At 36.8% G+C, this 23,648-nt stretch overlaps 4 protein-coding genes across 6 annotated transcripts in view; 2 read left to right on the top strand and 2 right to left on the bottom strand.

Annotated features, from left to right (window-relative positions):
* Positions 1-97: 97 nt before the first annotated feature.
* LOC137394812 (general transcription factor II-I repeat domain-containing protein 2B-like) lies at positions 98-1,345 on the bottom strand. Its single transcript, XM_068081582.1, has 2 exons — positions 1,235-1,345; positions 98-1,094 (listed from the first exon to the last, which is right to left on the bottom strand). Exons 1-2 carry the CDS (start codon positions 1,330-1,332, stop codon positions 260-262), a joined length of 933 nt encoding a protein of 310 aa, XP_067937683.1. The 5' UTR covers positions 1,333-1,345; the 3' UTR covers positions 98-259.
* A 236-nt stretch (positions 1,346-1,581) lies between these two features.
* Positions 1,582-23,648, top strand: part of LOC137395103 (RNA/RNP complex-1-interacting phosphatase homolog) — a 43,385-nt gene continuing 21,318 nt past the window's right edge. Inside the window, exons 1-5 of one of the 2 annotated variants that reach the window (XM_068081898.1) lie at positions 1,582-1,640; positions 3,500-3,590; positions 4,852-4,939; positions 6,784-6,915; positions 7,255-7,334. In XM_068081898.1, coding sequence (XP_067937999.1) covers positions 1,607-1,640; positions 3,500-3,590; positions 4,852-4,939; positions 6,784-6,915; positions 7,255-7,334 — 425 coding nt within the window. In that variant the 5' untranslated portion in view covers positions 1,582-1,606. The remainder of the gene's footprint in view (positions 1,641-3,499; positions 3,591-4,851; positions 4,940-6,783; positions 6,916-7,254; positions 7,335-23,648) is intronic. The other variant, XM_068081899.1, reaches the window with a different exon arrangement.
* LOC137395104 (tRNA 2'-phosphotransferase 1-like) overlaps positions 9,451-23,648 on the top strand; it is a 151,838-nt gene continuing 137,640 nt past the window's right edge. The window contains exon 1 of the mRNA XM_068081902.1: positions 9,451-9,470. The gene's annotated coding sequence lies outside the window, so the exon portion shown is untranslated. The remainder of the gene's footprint in view (positions 9,471-23,648) is intronic.
* LOC137395102 (uncharacterized) lies at positions 11,534-21,951 on the bottom strand. Of its 2 annotated transcripts, none has more exons than XM_068081896.1 (3): positions 21,852-21,951; positions 17,670-17,954; positions 11,534-13,313 (listed from the first exon to the last, which is right to left on the bottom strand). In XM_068081896.1, the coding sequence occupies exons 2-3, from the start codon at positions 17,941-17,943 to the stop codon at positions 11,701-11,703; spliced, it is 1,887 nt and encodes a 628-aa protein (XP_067937997.1). In that variant the 5' UTR covers positions 17,944-17,954; positions 21,852-21,951; the 3' UTR covers positions 11,534-11,700. The 2 variants fall into 2 exon arrangements, with proteins under 2 accessions (XP_067937997.1, XP_067937996.1); XM_068081895.1 differs by lacking the exon at positions 21,852-21,951 and adding an exon at positions 21,553-21,601.

The raw sequence follows: 23,648 nt of genomic DNA, 5'->3' as shown, positions 1-23,648 counted from the left end.
AGGCATGAATACAGCTGTATATATGTAAATGTATGTGCATTTTAAGTAATGTGTAAGTAAACATGAACATAAACATGAAATGTATGTGCATTTTAAGTAATGTGTAAGTAAACATGAACATATACATGAATTGTATGTGTATTTTAAGTAATGTGTAAGTATACATGAACATAAACATGAAAGTAACAAGGTGTAACATAATAACATATGTAGGTTTATTCTCAACAAAATCTACTGTGCAGAAGAAGTATATGTAATGTTAATGAGACACATGGAAGCAAGTTTGCTTTGCAGCTATTGCTGCAATATCTGGTTTATCTTTGGTTACTGCTACAGATAAGAGCTTTTGAGTGTGTTCCTCTGTCAGTACACTCCGATACCTACTTTTTATAAATGTCAGCTTTGAAAACATTGATTCACACAAGTAGGTTGTACCAAAGAAAGTAGGTAAGTGCACTGCCATTTTGCATAGCATAGGATACTTCTCCTGGACAGCAGGTTGTGTTCGGAACCCTACAATAGTTTGCTCAGCAAATTGAGCTTTAGCCAGTATATCTGCCTTTAAATCACACAGCTCTAATTCTGCCACACCTCTCGGAACATGAGGAAAGTTATCAACTTGGGTTTTCCAAAGCTGATGTGCCTGAAATGGGCACGCAACCAGCTCAATAATGCCATTGATACTATCAAAGGCAGCAAAGCGACGCTCCATCTCTGAAGAAACATCAATGAGAAAAGCGCATGCTGCTGTAAGGTCCACGACATCATCACGACCATTCTCAAATTCTCTGATGATTGGAAAGTGGTTCATATCACTGTTTATGTCCTCGTAAAAACAGTGGAGTTTGTCTTTAAAAGATGTTACTGCCTGCCAGAGTTCTACCACATTACGACCTTCACCCTGCAATTTCAAATTTAGGTCATTCAGATAGGCCAAAATGTCTGTCAGAAAAGCCATGTCTCTCAGTGAATGCTCCGATCTGAGAATCTCTAAAAATCGTTCTGCTGCATCTCCTCCAATCTCACTAAAAACCTGCTCAATATGCTGTCTTACAGTCCATACCCTTTGCAAAGCTATACCCTTACTCAGCCATCTGCAAATATACATTAAAGTACATTGTATATTAAAAATAATTCACAACATTCACAACTTTGCTGTCCTTTTTTACCTTTTCATAATGTAATGAAAATAAGTATGTCAAATATAATTCAAAAATAGCAGTATGGTACTAACCTGACGTTGTTGTGTACTAACAAATCATCATACTGAGAATCAGACTCCTGGAGAAATTTTAGCCGCATAGTATACGGCTCTGGTTGTGATAATGTCATATATCGCGGCACAATCGCGCTTTCTTGACTTCTCTCACGAGAGTTTTTGGGGTGCTAATTTCCTCTCGCTTCCAGGGGTTTTAAGTTCAATGATTCCCACGACATATATAGCGTCGGATTCTAGTTAAAAATTCCAAGCTATTGTCGCTATAACAGTGCGCAACTGCAAGCGATTCCTATACTGTAGTTGATAAGTCGATGGAATACCTTTTATTAAATTGCGCACTGGCTATCTATATCCGTTTTAAACGGGGATGCCCCATACAATGCTTATATGACAATCGTTTTTATGAGCCATTTACAAAGAGGTATGGTTTGCTTGTACGTAATCTTTTTTAAATATGATGATGTAGCTGTGTTTACAGTTGCTTTTATTGTTTACACGGGTAGAGCTGAGATTTACATTTAATCGTTTGGTGTTCAAGTGAAGAATGAAAGACGCCGAAGCGTCAAGAAAGTGGTAGCTTTGTTTTTATAAAGGTTATGCTATCGAAACAGTTGGTTTTAAAAGTTATGAAGTTACAATTGCATATTGCATAGTACAAGCGATATTTAGTCTAAAAACTTGTATTAAGTAGTCATTTAATAGATAACTACTGCTTTGCGTGGATTTTGCTTCTGAGATTCTTTATGCATAAGGAATAAAGACATCGGTTTGCAGGAATATAGTTAATGACTTAAATTACTAACGGTATGAACACATCAACATGTTTAGTGCTATTTAAATCTCAGATAACAGTTGTCTGATCTGCACACTGTTACAAATCTGCATTTTAATAGTAGACCTATACTTTCCCAAAAATGGTTTATAATGCAACAATGATACTCCCAAAAATGAGACTTCCAAGTTACTATATTCTTTTTAAACTGAGTGTCATAACATTTTGAATATATTTTTTCTATGCTATAATGAAAACAGCCATTGGGTTTGCTACGAAACATGGTTTTGAATGCTAATTGTCGTTTCTTGCTTCTCTAGACCTAGTTATATCACCGCTCAACAGTTTCCTCAACAAATGAAAACGAAAGCTATTTCATTCGCTCTGATATATATGTGTGTGCTCAGGGCGTATAAAGCCAAGTACACGTGTGGCATTGTATAGGTCCTTATAGGCAGCGCTATAGCTAGTGCTTCAGAAAACCTCTAAGGAAAGACTGATGTTGGATGTGCAGTGAAAGTCAATAACAAGTATTTGATAGGCTTACGGGTTTAACGGTACACTATTTTTAACTCCCTACTGATTGAAATGAACAACATATTTGGCCACCTTCGTGCCTGATAATGACCTAGGACTAATTAGTAATTGCTCAATACCTATTTGTTGGTACTCATCGGACAGTTGCTATTGTGCATTGATTTCTAGCGAAGACTAATAATAGAAAAAAATTACAAGTTAGTGGGACCTCTATCTTAAGCAAGAGTGACCTTATTGTAAAAACTGTTCACCATCTGCTGACTTTTCTACTTAGAGATAAAAAAATAAGCTGACATTGATTTATGCTGGGACTAATGAGACTTTTGAACAAAACAAAGAGCAAAATGCATTCTCAATAAGGAGAATGCATTAGTTGCTTTGTCATTCATGCACAGCTCCAACTAAATGGTGTTCTTGTTGACGAAGGAAGTGAGCATCTAATCCTATCGATCAGTGTTTATACAAACACAGACATGCACATCTTAAAGCTTCCTATAGTGCAAGAGGCTGATGGCATACTCTATGCAAAAAGGAATTGCTTGTTACCTGTTTTTACCAACAGAGCAACTCTTTAGTTAAATTGACTTGAAAGTATAACATTTGTAGCGGTAATCGATAACCTTTGCAACTCCATAGAACAATGAGCAATTTTTACATTTTTGTGGTTTAAATCAACACCTTGGCCTAATACTTTAAAATTTAGCATATATTTTTAGCCATATCTAGACAGCAATTACGCAGTGTGTTTGTATGTTATGCCTTAAAGCTTGCACCCTGAAGGTTTGTCAACACCACATGGCAGTGATTTCAAAAGCATGTGATATTGTTCCCTCAACTACTAACACTGATTACACCCATATTTGTTGCAGACTTGCATGTCAGCAATATAAAAAGAAATCATATGTATTAGACATGGATATGATGAATATGTAACAAATATTATGAATTCAAAGTGTAATATGATGTTTTAGCAAGACTGCTGTATACGGAATCCTTTAAGCAAGCTTTCTTCAGAAGAGTTGTAACTTCACATAGACAAATGGGACGAGGAATACCCGACAGGTTTGTCATAGTGTTGTTTAAAATAATTGTACCATTGCGGTAGTAAACACAATTTTATTCATTTATGGTCTATCAGTTTTTGGCTGCCGGTTTATTGTTATCTGTCAGAAATAGTATATTCTCTGATGCTAATTAGGAAGTGAAACATCAGGTTAAACTTTATCTATATTATTTTCATTCATTAAAGAACATTTCACGGAATGGGTTTTGAACTCATGGCTACCACAACATCCAATAACTTGAATTCGACTAGCATGATAAAAGGGAGGGAATGATAATCGCTGTATGCTAGACCTGTTCTGATTGGTCATTAGGAATCACAAGAACATCAGCCCTGTTCGATTATTCTGTTCACCACTTTGAGTGAAACTTGTCCTTGACATTTTTAAATAGTCACCAGTAGGTACTCAGTCTAGTTTGTAGTGAACTTAGAAATTCATCCCAAGTGCCTATTTATGAATCACAGTTGACAGCTTTTCCATCAGACGTATTAAGGAGTGGCGTTTGGAGTAGACATTTAAATTGTTAATGCTATTAAATAAGTATCCAGCTATCTAAACTCTTGTGAAGTTACTCATAATACATATTTTATTATTGACTAGCAGTAAGTCTGACGATGCCTGGGGAGCTCTCTCATTATCAATCAGATAACCTGCAGGCGGGTGTTTAAGAGGCTGGTTCACAGGAACCAGGTGTTTTAAATTCAAATATTTTAGCAACTTTGCCAAATGCAAAGAGCATATCCGTGTGAAGTTTGGATGAAATCAGTCAAAAAATTTGGAAACACACGGTGCATACGCAGACTAACAGACACACTCGATAACAATGTGTGATTTGTTAATATAGGTTACTGAGGTCGACTTTACCTGCAGCTTTTTTTCCAACTTGGCAGTTTTGAATAAAACAGCCAAACTAGGAATTTCTGTAGTTCAAGTGAAGGTAAGCAATTTGCTCAGAGACCCTTCAGCATAAGATGAAATATTGTCTTAAATTACAACTGGGAAATCCGAAAGACTCCTATTTGAATATTTTTAATTAAATTGCTACAGCGCATGGAATGTACCAAAGTTTCTTGCTTCAATACAAATGTCCAATACAATCAATGGTACTCTGTCTGAAATATCACTACATTGTATTGTTTTTTGTGTTCCATAGTCTATGAGTGGATGCGGCGGAGGACTTTCATGTATCTCACCAGCTATTTTTCAATAGCTCGTTTTATAAATAGATTTGCAACATGAAATATATTATTCACTTGCAGATGGGAGGAGTACACGAAAATGGGAAAGCCAATGAAGGCGGATGAGCTTAAAAGTCGCTTCTTGTCATTCAAAGTTCCTCTCAAACCGGTAGTTATGCTCTCCTGTTTGCTAGCACAATTCATTTGCTCTATATGGGTATCATTTGGCATTTAATTTCACATTTATGAAACATTTAGAATTAGTACTGTGCCAAGGGTTTATAGCCTGTTATACCACGACTATTGCATGAGATTTTCTAAGAAATTAAAGAGGTTTTTCTCTTATTTTTGGATAATGAAGTGAAGTGCTTGCAGCATTTTCACTGTCAATATCACAGGTGTCCTTTAGCGGGGATATTGCCGAAGCCGAGATCGGGCCGTAGTCTACGCACACAAAATAACAACAAAGGTCCACGTAGTTATGAGCAAAAACAAAAGTATCCACCCAAATATCTCACCAATCCGATGAGCAGCACACACAAAAACTAAACCAATCGACTGAGCCACCCATCATGTCAAAATATTCCAAGTTTCAAGTCATGTCTTGCACAACTCACCTTATGGTTTGTCAAAACTTGTCCCAAAGTCCCTATTAATTTGAGACTGTCCAATATCTGTTTTAGAAATGGTCGCCGCTAGCCTAGCCTAACGTCCTGATTCAACATTTTAGTAATTATCAGGGCATTGCTAAAAGAGGGAATCAAAAAGTTCGGGAGCACTCAGCAAAGTTCCGATAGTTACTGAGATATTGAATTAGGACGTTAGGTTAGGCCAGCGGCGACCATTTCTAAAACAGCTATTAGACAGTCTCGAATTAATAGGGACTTTGGGACAACTTTTGATAAACCATAAGGTGAGTTGTGTAAGACATGATTTGAAACTTGGAATATTTTGACATGATGGGTGGCTCAGTCGATTGGTTTAGTTTTTGTGTGTGCTGCTCATCGGATTGGTGAGATATTTGGGTGGATACTTTTGTTTTGGCTCATAACTACGTGGACCTTTGTTGTTATTTTGTGTGCGTAGACTACGGCCCGGTCTCGGCTTCGGCAATATCTCCGCTAAAGGACGCCTGTGGTCAATATGGACCATTATAGAATATTATTTTTGACCTCATGATCACAGGAGCTTACGATTCAGGAGAGAGAATCTTGTAGTTTTGTAAACGCATAGATTTAGAATTATAAGTAATCAATCAAGACCTGAGAATTAGTTCGTTAAGTAATTTAATTGGTCACCACCATGTCATCTCGAGATCTCATTACATTGTTCTGAAGTTTATATTATGGGATAGGATATTGGCTCACACAATTTTTTCTAATAGCAGAGGCTCTTGTGATTTCATTGTGCTAAAAAATTTGTAGAGATACATGTTTCTCAGTAACATTACATAACACCAACTAACAATTTAATGTTTCTTATAGTGATCATCAGTGTTTAGTGGGAGTTGTCTTACTGTTTATAATTGGAGTCAACAACTCTCGATTATTTTTTCTTGGTTTGCATTAGTGAATTCCTAATTATTCGTTGCTATATGATGCAAAGCACACTGCACATTGAATGACCAATGCTGCAGCGACGTCACTGATTCTGATATAAAAGGAATCATGAACTTTTAAAATATGTTTATTAAGGATTTGTTAATCTATTCTGATTGACCAATTATTTAGTTAAATACTAAATTAACTTTGTTCATTTTTAAAATGAGAAAGAATTTTTCTGTACTATTGATGTACGTATTCTAGGAGATCCCTTTCTATTAAACATATTTCACCATCTGCTGGTTTGTTTTTGTGTGTGTTTTTTTTAACATGCAAGAAGGTAGCTTTAATTAGAGGTGTCTTAAGAAACTGTTGATCTGATCCTTTACATAGTCAGGTATCAATCTGTAAGCAGACAAACTATAATGGCTGTCGCGCTGTCTCATCTCTGATAATAACTATCTCTTTCTAGCAACTCACACAGTCTCTAGAGGAAAGCAAGACATTCTCTCCTACCGATCTGATCAAGAAGTGTAAAGAGTCCAACATCAACCTTGGTCTCATCATTGATTTGACATTTACAAAAAGATACTATAGCCCGAATGTGAGTATTCTCTCCTACAGACGCTGTTTTGTACTATTCAATTCTTCAAAAGTTTCGTACATCGTAACTTCAAAATTGGTTATTTCATACGTCAAAGTAAGTATTTGTTCATATTTTATATCATATCTCCAAAGATTTGTATGCAGGTGTGATCGCCTGTCGAGTTTTGACTGTATGCATTTGTGGACAACGCTCTTTCAGAAATACTCAGATGTTAAAACTCTACTAAAAACTTTCTTAGTTATTATATTTCAATAATGAATAGGAGGGGTGTTCAAATAGTATCCAGAAATATGGTGTAACTATTTTTATGATATTCCATTCATATTCTGTTGTTAGGAGTTCACTAATGCAGGGATAGAGTATGTGAAGATACCAGTTGAGGGACAAATGGTACCCAAGAGGGCCAGGCTAGATAAGTGAGTTGTCCTCTCTTTTTTTGTTCTGCTACTGGCTACAGACAAGCTAGATATTACTCAATTTGTTGAAAGCTTGGTTTAATAGTTTTGCATTATGATTATGCAAAAATGCAATAGTGTTATTTAAACAAAGTCACAATTGCCCACAAAAATAATTTGAAAATATAGTTGGAGTTATACATAACTAGCCGAATACCCGGCACTGCACGGGTAGCAGAATAATTACCTCATGAATTTGAATAACTTACCTGGAAAGCTAGACCTTTACTAAAATCTTACCCGTGTTTTGGACCAGCTTGCAACGCCAACAGTGCTAGTTATTAATCCCAAGTAAGCACTTGAAGCGTGAGTATTTTAACCAATGTAATGACTATTTGTCCGATGAATCCTTGTCTGGATCTGGAGGTCTTGAGATCAAATCTGGTACTGTGCAAATTTTTCATTGCTAGATTTTAATGGCTATAACTGGACACAGGGTTTAAAAAGAAGACAAACACTGATATTTATATAAATAGATGTTTCAGGGCATTTTTAACAGTTTTCCTTCCCATTGAATGGTTGATGCTTCCAATAGACTAGTATGGCTAACCATGTGAGATGTCATATCACATATGTATACATTTGTTAAGCACTCAGCTTTTTTTACTTCATCATCACATAAGCTGTCTATATTGAATATGTCTACAATTTGGTTTCGGTTTTTATCACAAATAATCAACATTTTTTAACAAGAGTTGACTGTGTGTGGCTTTTTTTGTATCAAAATTGGTTGCATTTTTCATTTTTATCATAGATTCATTAAATCAATATTTCGCTCTCTTGAAAAACACTTTTGCTGCCATTGTGCCCTCCCACCAGTTTTTTGCAATGACATTTATTATTAAACAAGCTGAATGCCCGGGTTATAAACAAGTCTGTGGACAAAAAATTTATTTTTATATAACATATACAACTTTTAACGCTCTAACTTTTAATCATGGCAACATATATCATGGGAAAAGTGTTTTTTGTGAAGTTCAAATGAATTGAAAGAAAGTAGAAAACAATAAAGAAAAAATAAAACAACTGTAAAGGTTTTAAAACTTTTTCAAATGACTAACTTTTAAATTTTATATCTTGAAAGAAGTGTTTTGTTGAAATAAATTGGGAAAAAAATAAAACTGTAAAGGTGTTTAAATGAAAATGTGAAATCATTAGCAAGTAATGGCTAAATATAGTCTGTTTTGCTATGATTACAATAATAATTATTTGGTATATGATTATATGACTTAAGTTCGTTTCAGTGTAGCATCATAAGGTGAAAATATCATATAGGCGTACAGGGTGGTATAGAAACCCATAGTAATTATATGATGCAAACATCCTCTAGTAAAAATCATCATTAAAAAATAGTAACAAAGCAATATGATAACCTTGATAACTATAATTACCTACAATAACTTTAGTGCATTTTGTGGTTATGATCTGCAAGAAAATGTAACATCATATTGTACTACACGCAAGATGTGGAGAGTTCTTACCTTTGAGGCAGACAGGTAACATAAATGCTGAATCTAACTTAAATGAATTTAGCTTACTAAAAACATACTTGAAGGAAGTTTTAGTATGTATTTTAGTAAACTTTTAACTAAAATTTTATCACTTATCTGTTTGCAAAACCATTTTTACCATAATAGATGACGCTGAACTGAGATACAATCGCTTAATTTATATTTCGAGAGAAATGTTTGTTGATATTGTATGGCGGAAAACAAATTAGCCCTAGTACGGCGAGGAAGAAAAATCATCATGTTTCATAAAGTTAGCAGAGTTCATAGAATTTCAATTAATACGTCATTTAGCGCGTGCAATCGAGAAAAGGAAAACAGTGTATGATAAGAGCGATAGAATCATAGGAACAGTGTAGCTTGGTGGTTAAATGCATGGTTAGAAACTTGTGGTTTTCAATCTTTGTGAGTTCAAATCTAGTGGGATGCGAACTTTTATTAATTCCAAAATTTTAGTAGCTATAGCGGGCCAAACCAAACTCCACACAGACCAACTTTGAGATTTATATGTATATAAATGGTTGGAAACTCATGTTGTCTCTAAGTGAGCCCATTTGCTACTAATTTATAGCATTATCTACAGTGGTGTGTGAAATTGTGGCAACTGGCAATCATTGTTGATTGTAGCATCTTTTCATATCTCAGCTCCAAATGCGTAAATCAGTTAAAAGCGTTAAGTATACCATTTTAACCTAATAAAACAAATTTTTTTTTAGACTGCAAATAGTTACAAGTTAAACTGAGCTTTAATCCAAAACTCAAAGTGAACTTGGCAGTGATTGCATATCTCAAAAACATCCTTTGAAGTTCTGTAATCTCCTCTAAGTCTTTTTATGCTACAAAGAACGCAGGAAACATCTGAGGAATCTGGCAATAATGCAGACAAATCTCAAAGCAAAGAATTTTTCGTTAATAAATCAGACAAGTGTCTCTCTTGTGTAATCTTACACCTCTGTGAAATTCCCAAAAAATATTTCAAATGTTGTTCGTCAATTGCAGTGTCCTCTGCTGACGGTAGGAGGTTCCTGCCTTTCCCTTCTAGTAGGGCTTATTAACAACCGGCATAATCTAATAATAGGAACTTTGGGATAGTTAAAAACTCAATTGGAGTTGTCTTATTAAGTTGGAATTGTGTGGGAAAATTTATGACCTGTTGGCTGAACATCCGATTTTACAATCGCTAGCATATACTGTATATCAAATCAATGTTAATGTAAGCTTGTTGACTCAATATAAAGAGTTGTCTACTCTTATTTAAAAATTCTTTAAAGCACATAATTTCTAAAAATTCACCCTGCAGCAATAATTTACATTCTCTTGTGTGATGTATTAACAACTGGATACCTGGATATGTCCATATTCAAACTCATTGATGAAATCTTTCTGTTGAGAATTTTGGTATAAAAAGGAAAACTTTTTTCTCTTATGCAAAGCCATTCTATAAGCTTGTTTCATCTAGTGTTGTTAGGTATTCTATGTTAAGTTACAGTATCTCAAAATATGCTTTTGCATCTTTGCTAGCATGAGCAGGCTAGTTTGATTTGAAAGCTTTGACAGGAATTCTTAGCCTATCTATTGCTGGCTCGTGGCAGCAGCAGCCGTGTATCTGTTATCACAGCAATGCTCTGTAGTCCAAATGGCTTTCCAAGTTTTTGGCAAGGAATGACCGTGCTATGCATAAACAACATCAAAGCTAGATGACATGACAAGTGTCATAGAAGATGGCCACATTCCAGTCATGTGGGTGTGCTGTTAAGATATACTCTGACATCATTCGACCTAGATTGCAGTTTTAATGGTAAAGTCCTGCTGTCACTATGAGGCCGCTGTGTGTTTTTGTACCAGACTCACTTGGATCTGCTAAAAATGAAGCGAAGATGAACCGGATGTCCATTTCCCCATCATGATATTCTGCTTTTCACTTACTTTAGCAATGGCTAAAATGGATTATTTATCAACATTATGTTGGAAAAATCTATTCTTATCTGAAGTTATATTTAAAATTTATTTAAAAATATTTAGAATGTTGATTTAAGAAATAGAACAATTTTAAACACAAAACTTTAGTTTTTTGATCGTATCATTGAAAGTTGTTTGTTTAGGCTGCTGTAATCATATGTTCACCTTTCCTTTTTTAAATCAAAGAATCAAATTTAACCTTCTTTTGAACACAGCAGATGATTATACATAAAATGTTTAGTTTTATAAGGCGCAGGCTTTAAATCATAGTACAGCTAGTATAAAAGATATCCTGCACCGAAAGGGCATACTTGCCATCTAGTTTCTAAGGCTAACGTGTTTAGTTGGTGCGTATTCACTCTGGTACAAGATTGAAAGAAACTCCATCCTGCAACCTCTTGGCACTACTGAACTGGTTGCTTGTATATTTTGAAAACATAGTGTTGAAAAATGTCAAGCTAACAAAAGAATATTGTTTACAAATGATTTTGCTGCGTGACTGCTTCTCTTCAACTTCAGAGTTGTGTGGACAAGAATGCAAGCGATTGTTTATCGACTGGATCATATAATTAGGAAGGTTTCTGAGTCAGTAGAGAGTTATGTCATCTCGGGAGTAATTACCTCATGTGATATGCTGATTAGCTTGATTGCCGCAAGCAATTTTGCTTGTTGGTAAGATAACAACTATTATGGTTAAGTGGATAAAAATATATTGAGGAACTGAGTGTGATTACAAGAGTATTGTTTCTATGGTCAGGTAGCCTGTAGCTTGAGAGAAGAACTGTACTTCTTTACACTATAATAAATAAAAAATGTAAAAAAGTTATAAAAATATAATAGCTATGATTTGTTAAAGATTGCTAGTTAGGTTGATGGGTTGCTGTTGTGACTGTAATAAGAGGAGTTGTGGTACTATCTACGTTAGTAGTCGATGGATAAGCTAGGCTAGAAAAGCTGCCCTCATAATTGGGATGACTAGCTTGATTTGAGTTGTCGGCCATCTTGGATGTGGTTGTAACTAACATAGTTTTCACATTGACAGATGGTGTAGTCTCTACGATTGTTGTGTTTTGGTTAGTTACCTCCTCCAATTCAACCATTTCAATTGCTGCCAACTTTATCGTGCTAGTAGTAATCTGTGAAGAGGTTATATTAGAGAAGATTGCTGCTGAATGACTGGCAGCGAAACTTGTATTCATAGCTGTTGTCTTGTTATCTTCCGCTGTTGATACATTAGTTAGCTGTGATACAGACCCTTGTTTGACAGTTGTGATTAGGGGTGTTGTTGAGCTCACTGCCTTCATCTTCTCTAAGACGTTATCCTCATCAGTAGTAATGGAGTTGACAGCGGTTGTGGTCTGAGACACATTCTTATTTGGCCTGGGACTTGCTTGAGTTTCCATCAAGGGTGTTTCTGTTTCTGCGAAAGTTCTGGTTGTAGTTACTTTTGCATTTGTCAGCGATGCCATTCTGGTGGCACTGTGAGTCATCGAAGTTTCGTCACCGACAGTTGGCAGCGATGCTGTTGACGTGGTGATAATGGTTGTTAGTATTAAGCTGGGTATACGAGCTGTAGTTATGGTAGAACTTGTGCTCGTAGTTGACATGGGAGCTACTTCTCTTGTGGTAAAAGTCTGTTTGGATGTTTCGATTTTGGTCTGAGAAAAACTTGCTGACATTGTCCTTGAACCTATTGAAGGCTTTTGTGTTGCTGAATGGCTTGCTATTGCTTGGATAGTGTGTTTGGTAGTGGATTGTGTACTCACAATGGGTTGTCTAGTTTCATTGGAATAGTAAGGAATGGTGGTATTCTGAGCAAGCGTTGTCCTAAAGCCCCCGTAGTAAAACAGAACCACCGCTATAATACCAAGTAAAATTAGGACCACCACTAGGGCTAGCGCCAGTGAGCAACCAAGTCTATGCGCAAAAACTGATTTCTTTTTTTTCTCAGATCTATGGTTGCTTTCTGTTGTATACTCATGCACTTTGACTAGCCCCGCCTCAATGTCATAACTGAGAGGACTGGAATTGCTGCTGCTGTCATCGTCTGGTTCGTGTTTCGAGTGAAAAGTCGTGCTCAGAAGCTTATGCCATTCTCTGATGCGTTTTTCACGCTCGATGATCTCTCTTTCCTGCACTGATAGCTTTTGCTTGGTTTTAAGCACGGTGTTTGTTAAGTCTCTGACGAGTGGAGCATCGGCTGGGTCTTCTTCATCTTCGGCCACGACCCAATAGCTCATTGGCTGATGCTCCGATGATGAGACCAGACGAGTGTAGTACGCATCGATTGTCTCTTTGTATCCAGCGAGTGAAGAGTTGACGGTGACTGCGAGAGTCTGGTACTGAGTATATTTGGTATTGTAATAGCTCCCTCTTCTTTCTATCGTAGATTGAGAGCATTCCATGCTTGTTCGTTTGTCGGTCTTTGGCTCCAAAGATTTCAGCATTGATCGTACCTTACAAGCACTGCAACCTGTACAAATATTAGACAGATATTACTCAAAATGGAAATGCTGTGGTAATTATTCATCTAATGGCAACAAGCACTTCCAGATTAGCTCTTTATGGCATTTTCTCAGACGGACCATGCGAGTTTATTATCGCTCAGGACCTTGTCCGAGTCTCATAAGGAAATTTATTGCTTCAGAACTATCTTTGTATAGCTAAATGCAACATTTCCCTGAGTCTACATGCACTTTCTTAGCACCCTTTGATCGATTTAAATCGTATTGTTGGTTAGCCAACAGTTTTGCTATCAGTACATTGACATCTAGGATGAGCTACAGACGCTGCTCTCAGGGTCATTAGATAGTCCCTGCGGTCTTACGCTGTCGTACTTTGTATTCCAAGCAAACAATCTCACCAGCGTGTCGCCCAGCATTTTTGCACTCGTAGAGTAGAATCACTCGAGTTTTGATAAATTGGATTTTTTGACGCTTTGTCAGTCACGTTGGGCACCATTGTGTTGAAAATAGACTGGTGGAATTGCGGTTGTGTCTTGTTTTTTGATTAATTATGAGAAGAGCTGATTGATGTAGGGCGGCCAGTAACGAATAGGCCAGCTGTAATAATAGCATTTATTATTATTCTAAGGTGACTCTGTTTACACTTCTTAACACTGCTGATTAATAGTATTATTATTGTTACAATCTTTCTAGCATAACGTAAGCACTGGTGCATAGAGTGTCATGGAATATCACTTCTGAAGAGGTGATATTCCTCTCTATCCACCCGAATAGAGGGGAAGACTATCACCTCTGAAGTCTTTCTCCATATGTGGGCCGTTCATGATATTTTTCATTTCTGCATTGTTTCAAATAAAATGACTTGTTATCTCCAACTTTAATATTATTATTATTATTATCATCATGTTGTGGAAAAGGAAACAATAGAAACAAGCAAGTTGGCTGTAAATTTACTTTTTCAATTACAAAAAAGAAAACAGCTAGAAATGTATTTATAGTTATGGGAACTAATGTTAGTCACCTAGTTACATGTATCTCTAGAGATACTCTCTAGAGTAGTATCTCTAGAGATACTCTCTAGAGATACTTGTAACTTTGTGGCTAGTAGTATCTCTAGAGATACTACTAGCCACAAAGCGATGGAGCTCATTTAGATTAGGAAGCTATGTTCATTTGTAGTGTATACTGCTGCAAGTTTTACACATAAACAGATGGGATCAGTTTGCTGTTGGCATAGTCATCTTACTACAAACTAAGTCGTCCTATTTATCATGTAGACAAAGGCACTGGGGTCGTGGGCAGACCACACACATATTCCCAGCAAGCAGCATAACAAGGGAGTCCTCCACCGCCGCGCGCGCAATCATTAGATGAAAATAACTTGGCAAGTTTCTGAACATAAAGAAATTAGGTCGTAGTGTTCGACTATGTAAATTTTTGCTTTATTTATCGTCTCAAGCTGAGTTTTAACTAACTGGGGCTAAAAAATCCAGCTATAACAACTAAAATGATGAAATTTGGAACAAATTTTTTGATACTATTTTTTTATTTTAAAATTTTTGAAAAAAAATTTCTTCACAATAGTGTGATCAATATATAATTTATTTAAAACATTGAAATTTCGCAATAAATAAGATTCAACAAACGATAGGTTCTTTGTTTCCATTTTTTCCACTTGTCACGCGTAATAAAAAACAAATGAAAAACTGCAAACTAACCAAAAATCCTTATCCAAGGTTACTGTTTGATTTTTTCCGGCTGACAATCAATTCCGTTGGTTGTAATTACGAATGATAATGACCTGAGATTGTCAATAAAACTGCCTTATAAACTAAAAACCAACTGCACACGCCACCTTTCTTGGCTGGAGTGACGCAGGAGACATATGTCCACTTCGGGACAAGCCAGATGACAGTTCTCTTAGTAAACCTTTTTCATATGGTGCCGGTATAGAACCTAGTTGCTGCCCTACCTGATGGCTAGTTTCAGCAATGCTTTGATATCATAGGGCTTTTATTGAGTGTTTATGTTCCTAGATGGGCTGATAATAGTTCTTGAGTCTATCACTAACCATTAGCTCTAGGAGTGATACTAAAGTCGAGCCAATCATACAAAAGACATAAACATCTAGCTTATTTGATAATATTGTTTACTGTTCACATAACATTTATCTCTAGTGTCATGGGGAATTCCCAAAGCCTAATAGCAGGTCCCTTTTTAGTCTTCTATTGATGTCGCATGAGAGCATTGTAAAAAGTTTTTTTAATCAGCATAAAATTCTTTAAATGATTTTAACTATTTTTGTGGTATTTGAGTTATTTTTAACAATTTAAGCAAGTACAGATAGCATAGCCAACTGCTCCTATCTTGCCTGCATTTGATCAAACACTTTTTCTTACTTTATCAAATAGAATGATATCCCAGAGAGTTTGGAGAAAGTCGGTAAGTGAAACATCCCAAAACTTTATTCTTTTCAAATTACAACTCTAGTTTTTTTAAAGCGCTTTATAAACAACAAAAAAGTTTTCGAGCAAGTCGGCATTGCTCTGAAAGTCTTCGTACGAAGTATGCGTTATGAATATAAATGGCACCATCATTTCTATTGGTGATGATATATAATGGTTTGAGCTATATTACTTCCAATACTGTTCAATAGCTATATATTGGGTGGCTTATGACGGAGCTCGTCACTAGGTTCAAATCTATAAAGAATCGGTCATACTCTGAGACAAATCGCAATTCGCAAATTTTTATCAATGCAAGAATGAAGCATAGCCAGCAATCGATGGCATAACAATTTCGGAGGCAAGGATGCGCTGTTGAAGTCGAACTATTTCGGAGGCAAGGATGCGCTGTAGAAGTCGAACTATTTCGGAGGCAAGGATGCGCTGTAGAAGTCGAACAATTTCGGAGGCAAGGATGCGCTGTAGAAGTCGAACTATTTCGGAGGCAAGGATGCGCTGTAGAAGTCGAACTATTTCGGAGGCAAGGATGCGCTGTTGAAGTCGAACTATTTCGGAGGCAAGGATGCGCTGTAGAAGTCGAACTATTTCAGAGGCAAGGATGCGCTGTAGAAGTCGAACTATTTCGGAGGCAAGGATGCGCTGTAGAAGTCGAACTATTTCGGAGGCAAGGATGCGCTGTAGAAGTCGAACTATTTCGGAGGTAAGGATGTGCTGTAGAAGTCGAACTATTTCGGAGGTAAGGATGTGCTGTAGAAGTCGAACTATTTCGGAGGTAAGGATGTGCTGTAGAAGTCGAACTATTTCGGAGGCAAGGATGTGCTGTAGAAGTCGAACTATTTCGTGAAAGAAAAGTAACATTAGCCGCTTAAACTGCTTAACGTTTTTTGTTCCTCCAATAAGTTGGATTTGGCTGACTATCTAAGGCTACACAGTGCAATGATAATATGTGGATCCACCCACTCTCTGACACGCTTTGATTAGGCCGTTCTCCAGTATACTCATTTGCATATGTTTACGAATCCATTCTGAGACCATTGCATTCCATACCATCGCTGGGTAATATCTGTTATTGTCATGTTTGGATAACTTGCTGTTTAGTAATCTAGGGTCATGCGTGACATAGTTTATGCTGAGGAATATTATTCAATCATACAGCAATCAGTTATCAAGCTTTGCTAGTAGTTAGTGGTAGCAATTGGTCTCTTCTCAACGACTCCTTTAAATGCTGCCAATTTTAATTGAAAGGCCCGTTTGTTGGAACATATCAGTCAAAGTGGGAAGGAAACGCTTTTCTATTCAGTCTTCCGATTTACAGTGTCAAAGTTCAAATTTTTAGGCATCTTATAACTTCCTTTTATTTCGCCTTCTAATGTTACAGCCGCCTTTTTGCTGTTGTTACTTGAGCTGCGCAGTTGAAAGCCAAATTGGCACACGCCTCCGAAAGCTTCACGCCAGAAATCCTTTTGGCGGGAGCCACACATGGGGCATAATAACATAGTAGTATTGGGCTACTCCCTATGAGGAAAAATATGTTGTGTGACATTTTTTCTTTTTATAACCCAAATCAGAAGACCCAGTTTCTGGCAATGCAAAGATACAGGAAAATATCGACGTAACATTGCTATGATCGGAAAAAGTCGCATTTACCCTCAACGCCTCACATATATTATAAAATTAATTCTATTATTGACGCTAATTGATTAAAATTTAATAGTAGCTCTTACTGAATAAAAAATTTGTATTTGGCAGCGTAACTAAATATTTGCTCACCAGTGCCCCCTCCATATTCCTTCTAACAACAGTATCTGTGTTCGTACCTTTCATACCTGTAAAGGTAAACATATCCGGCATCGCTATCAATATTTGCATGCCATCATCTAGTCAGCTTAATGTACATACCTATGTTTTTCATGTACATCTCAATTCCGTGCATGTGTTCATCTTCGACAGGAAGTGATGCGGGTATTGTGAGCGTGTATGTCTTCAGCTGCCCTATCATTTGTTCAAGGTTGACAATCTCATCCTGTATGTTAGTCGATTGACCCTGATAGTTAGCGATCGATTGTCGAAGAACGCGAGAGTTTTTTTTATCGAGTGGTATCTGTGTGCTGCGTCTTCTCTCCGCTGTACCATTGACGAGAGATTGCAACTCCGGAAATGAATCCCTAACCATCCTCACAAAGCCTGTCAAAGTATATATAAATATGTATATCTACTGTTATGTATTTTATGATTTATAAATATTTTATAATTTAATAATAATTTATAATTAATATTATAAATGTTTTATAATACGCCACTAGGTGTTTCACTTGATAGCATTCAAAGAGAAAGAAATTTTTCTGTGCGATGAGTGAGTATTCATGGATGAAAAAGGATTAGGTTAATCTCCATACTGACTAGTACGACAATCATTCGATGGAAAGATGGATTTTACGCTGTCACTTAATTGTGTCATTATCTGAAAAAGAATGCTGATGCTTAGATACGCCCTCTGTATCCTTGGGAGCCATCAGAAAATGCTGGTTGCCATGATACCACAAAATAACATTCAACTCCCAAAATCTTTATAGGTTGATAGTGCAGGCTACTGTAAACATGTAGGGAGAGAGAAATTTGGAGTAGAAGGAAATACCTGCATCTAAAAAAAGCTCATCATGAAAGGTCGGAGCTATCGGGCATATAAACAAAGCGATACCTCTTTATACAGAGTTTTTTTTGACAGACTGTAAAACAACCTTTAGTATTTTGATATTCGACATGTTGTGAAGCCCGTTAGTGTAAAACTTATCTTATAAAAATGTTGAGTGATTCACGGTGGCCCTCACAAAGCCCACTGTAATGGCAGCCAACTCTAACGCCTTTTCTATTGAAGAACGCCTCGCTATGCTTTTGCGAAATTGTTTTCACAAAGTCAAATGCCCTTAAATAATTGGGTGACTCGCTTATATTTTTCTTAAATTGACAGACAAAGGGTAACATGATTCGGGTCAATCCTTCTACACAGAGAGCAATCAGTCCTTAATAGATTATCTGTGTAATAGGGTTTGATTTCAAAGGGTCTAAAGGTTGGTTGAAGGTGGATTTGTCATAGAGACAATATTTGGCCTTCCTATTGACACACTTGGCTCTTTGTATAACCTAAATTCATTATGTGTATGACAGGTCCACAGTGTCTCAGCCACCTGCGTTACTTGTCACGTTAGGCTACCACTGTTGGATGAATCAAGCTGTCAACTTGTAAAAATTAATATGATATGAAGTGATGCTGGGTGTAGAAGGAATGCTATGGTAGCTTTGAACTTGAAACCCAGGGTTCCATCGTAAGGCGAAACAGAGACTTGGGCCTTGTACAGTGACCCAACTTTGATTTCTGATGTTGTCTTTTATAAGGCTGTTGCTGCCACTTTAGTTCTGTAGAAGCTGATAGCAGCTAATACTAGCTGTAGAAGCTAATAGCAGCTATTACTAGCCAGCCACAAGGTATATTATGAATATCAAAGTACATTGTTTTGTCAGTTTTTTCTTTAAAATAGTTGCTTTGAATATAATTTTACTTGAGGCGGTTTAACAACTAAAGTACATCCACAAGTCATTCTATTCAAAAACAACAGTATTCTATTAATGTTAATCAAATTATTGCAAACAATTAGGCAACATTATATCTTTAGATTGGGTGCGTCAGTTCGCAATTGGTATATTGCTTAGTAGAATTGTGGTGTGACATTTGAGTGACCTTCAGGTATTACACACGAAATCACAGTCATTATTTTCAGTCTTTCAACTTTCATTTTCTGAAAAAATTGAATATAAAAATTTAACCACAAAGCGTTGAATAGCAAACAATCTGCAAAACAGTATTTGAGGATTAAAACAGTATTTGATGACCATCTGCTCTTGATAAGTTAGTGAACGTACTAGCCAGTGATACAAGCTCATGCATAAAGATTGTATGTAAAATTATAAAGCATCTATCATTAATGTATGTTGATTAGGCTGATTATGAAACCTATGGATTGCATGACATTTTTGTTACATATTTATGACTATGATCTACTGAGCTCATCAACTACTGACATTGAAATGCTCTGTGAAACATAAATGGATATACATTTAGGGGCTAGCTATAAATATAGAAGAAAACACTAACTTTTTTTTACCTTGGTAATGACCAAAAAAAGTTGTATTATCTTCTAAAAAATGAATTTTCAAAAATGTACAACTATGATGTTTGATGTTTTTAGGTTGGCTTTGTTCCATAAGCAAATGTAAAGTTACATTGCTTTTAGGTCGACTTCATTCCAGAAGCAAATGTAAAGATTGATGTTTTTTTGGGTCGACTTCATTCCATAAGCAAATGTAAAGGTACGATGCTTTTGAGTTGACTTTGTTCCATAAGCAAGCTTTAAAACTATATCTGAGGAATTTTATTGTAAATTTTTATCGATGCTTTCTGGTCTCCGGTCACGGTCTCCGGTCTACGCTTTCCGGTCAATCGATGGCTATATTTTTCTCAATGGTCTAAACTCTAAAGCATCGACCCTTTGTTGGTCCAATTCGTCTGATGGACAGAAAATGATTCCCCGACAAAAGGTCTGCTGCAAATGTACAATACCATAACAGAGTAAATAAAAAACATGGAAACTTCAGGCACCTACCCTCATAAAGTCAGCTAACTATGTCAGTGTTGTGATAAATTCTATATATACAAGAAATAACCTAATGTGGCTGGGGAACTATTGACACTAGCTAGACCAGCTAAGGAATGCCATGACATTGCATTGCTATCGGAGTGGATGTAAGTACATTTACAGACAGGGCTGTCAGAAAGATTGTTTTTGTACTAAATGTTGTTACCAGCAGGTTACGCATTTCTGTCCACATACAATGATTTCGTAACTAGAACCCTGCCCAGTGCTGATACAGGCTTGTCAAAAGATGGACGTGTGATAAGAGGTGTCCAATGCCAATATTTGACCATTGTATCATTAGATATGTAAATTCAATTTTATGAATGATAAATGGAAATTCGTAGGCATTTTAGGAAGGTTTACACATGAGTTTACAGGTTAGGTGTGATTAGGAAGCTCTGGTGGTGCTAGTGGGTGCTATAGCCGTATTGTTATAATCTATTCCATATTGTGTTTATACACTAGGCATCGTCTTACAGATGACAGGGAACCCCTTGACAGTTGAAATTTTTGATAGTAAGACGATATCCCTGTACTGTAGACCTTCCGTTATATCTTTTGCAGCGATGCTAACAAAAGCCATTTCTAACGTTATATGTTTTCAACAGTTCAGATGTCCTTGTCGCTTTTTTTATATATGTATTGTTCATATAGAATTGTACTTGGAGAAATAGCCTAGGTGCAAGATAAAATCAATATGTAGATCTCAATATTTGATGATTCCATCGCGGTGTATTCGCTGTAGGGTTCAGCTCCCAAAAAAATAATGCTGCCACTAGTGGTGGCAGCAATGACATCCAACCTTAAATTACCCCCTGCAGCTAGGCATAACTCAAAGTTTTCGAGAATACTCTGCTACTGACCTCGGACATATCCAGCCAAGATCAGAGCCATTGTATGTACAACAACGCTCTTAAAACATGTACAGCTTCTGGTTGCAATAAGCTAAGCAGATATCATACTTGGTCTTAGGATTCCTCACACTCACTCAACTGCATTTCATGCACTTTTACTGCTTGAAAAGCATTTTCAGTTGACATTGTTGTCACACGAAATTAAAATATCATTTTAGCACATTATTAACCACTTACGTACCAGGGATCCACAAGGTGGCATGCTGCGTCACTTCTAGTGAATTCATAGTAATTTCCATGTCATTACACTAAAGTGACACACAGACGACTGCCCTGCTGAGCCAACAAGTTGCAGAAGTTGGCAAGTGACCTCGAAGAGACCCTGAATCCATGGTGACTACCTAGAGATGACTGAGCCAGGCAGCTTATCTTTGATGTAGCATATGATATTAATAATAGCAGTATGAGATACAGTGGTTGCCATTTCTGACAACAGAAAGCATGTACTTGGGCATCTAGTGAAAGCTGGTTCTTACCTTCTATTCTCTGCACAGTTGACTCTCTTTTGAATGGAGACCAGACTAATGCCAACAATAATCTACTTCCAACACAGTTGTTAAACTACGCTTATTTGTGGTTCTGGAGCACAATGCTTCCTGATTGGCCCACTTGTTCTGGACTCTAACTTATTAAATTGAATTAGTCGTGGAGCTATTCGTGTTAGATGGTTAAATAGGGGTCGTCAATGAAAGCTTCCTTAAGCGCTGTTCAACTAGTCATAGCGTGTAACACGTGTTCGCTCACTGGGGTTATAAGGTTATAGCCGGACTGTTCACTTGATTTGACAAGAGTAATTTGGCTTAAGGCTATCTCTAGCTCTGATCAGCTGGTGCATTATGGGAAAAGTCAGCGAGGAAATCGGGCGCTAGTGCTTCTATGGCAATTTTGGTGGTCCTAACCAAGCTGGCATGTTTATACTCTGTTATAGTGTTTGCTGCCTGCCGTTCTGCCTCATTTGTATGTTATCCTATCTGTTTGCAACACCTTCGACAGTGCCTGAGATTTTGTTAAGTTTTTTGATTAAATTTTCTTGAGTTTATCTTAATTTGTGTTTGACACTCATGGCATCACGTCATCAGAAATGACAACCAGGCTATATTTTGCCTTCTGCTGTCAGTGCAAAATGCGAGGCTGACAGTGTCATCTAATCATGAAGGTGGCCGATAAGGCTGATGACTAATACAGTTGTTTTTACAATAATCATTTTTGCAAAGTGCGTAGGCTTGGTCGATATTGCAGTGTCAGTTTCAAGGGAGGTAACTTTAGAATACTTTTAAAACATCTTTGGTCTGGATTCACATTATTATTACTAGTACCTCTGTTACTACTACAGTAGTAGTAGTTGTAGTAGTGGCAGTAGCAGTAGTAGTCGTCGTCTAGTTTGCTGTGAGAGATTGTCAGGTGTGCTGATAAAGTGCCGATAAAGATATAAATAGAGAATATCTATGTGCGCAATATTTATTATAATAAGAACGGTGTCTTTTTGTCTGTCCGAAGCCACGGTAAAAGCATTAGGAAAAAAAATTGTCGTACCAGGGAATTGAACTCGGGTACTCCAATATACAGACTGGCACACTAACCACTACACCACTCACTGCTCTCTAATTACTTCTGAACATATTGATTACTCATTACATTTCTCATAGGACTGCCAAGCATACTAGATATTTCAAATTGCCGAAAGGTAGTTGATTGGTGCAAATGTCATACTGTAGGTGTACCAACCCATGTGTCACAGGCTCTAATCCCCTACGACGCAATTTTTTTTCTAATGTCTAACCATGATTTTTAACACATACATGTAGATGGATCGACACATCTCTTGCTATAGCAAAGATTATCGGTGTTACAATAACACACCTAGTTCTCGCGGGTAATCGGTTGAGTAGATGTCATATCGGTACCGGATGTGGGGGCGCTAGAGTCATACATAAAATTCAGAGCTATATTTATACTTATGGTTTCACTTACATATCTACAGCACTCTTTAATATCGCCCACTTGAGGTACTCGAAAAAAAGTAAACTTGAGAGAAAAAAATTTTGAACATTTGCTAAATGATCAATGTCTGTCAAATCAATAGCTTGAGAAATGACTTCACTCGAGTTCTCACGCTCGTCCGTTGAGTTTCATATATGGGAGTTATTGAATTAACTGGTCGTAAAGCTGGACAGCCTGCCAACTGTAGGTAGATGAAACACTTTATAGTTGACATCATTAAACTGAGCCTTCTTATTCTCCCTATTTAATCACCTAATAGCAGTACAAGTCTG

Source organism: Watersipora subatra, chromosome 4 (genome assembly GCF_963576615.1).
Source record: "Watersipora subatra chromosome 4, tzWatSuba1.1, whole genome shotgun sequence".
Lineage (NCBI taxonomy): Eukaryota > Metazoa > Bryozoa > Gymnolaemata > Cheilostomatida > Watersiporidae > Watersipora > Watersipora subatra.
Note: the sequence above shows the minus strand (reverse complement) of the source record. Positions and strands in the feature narration are given on the sequence as shown.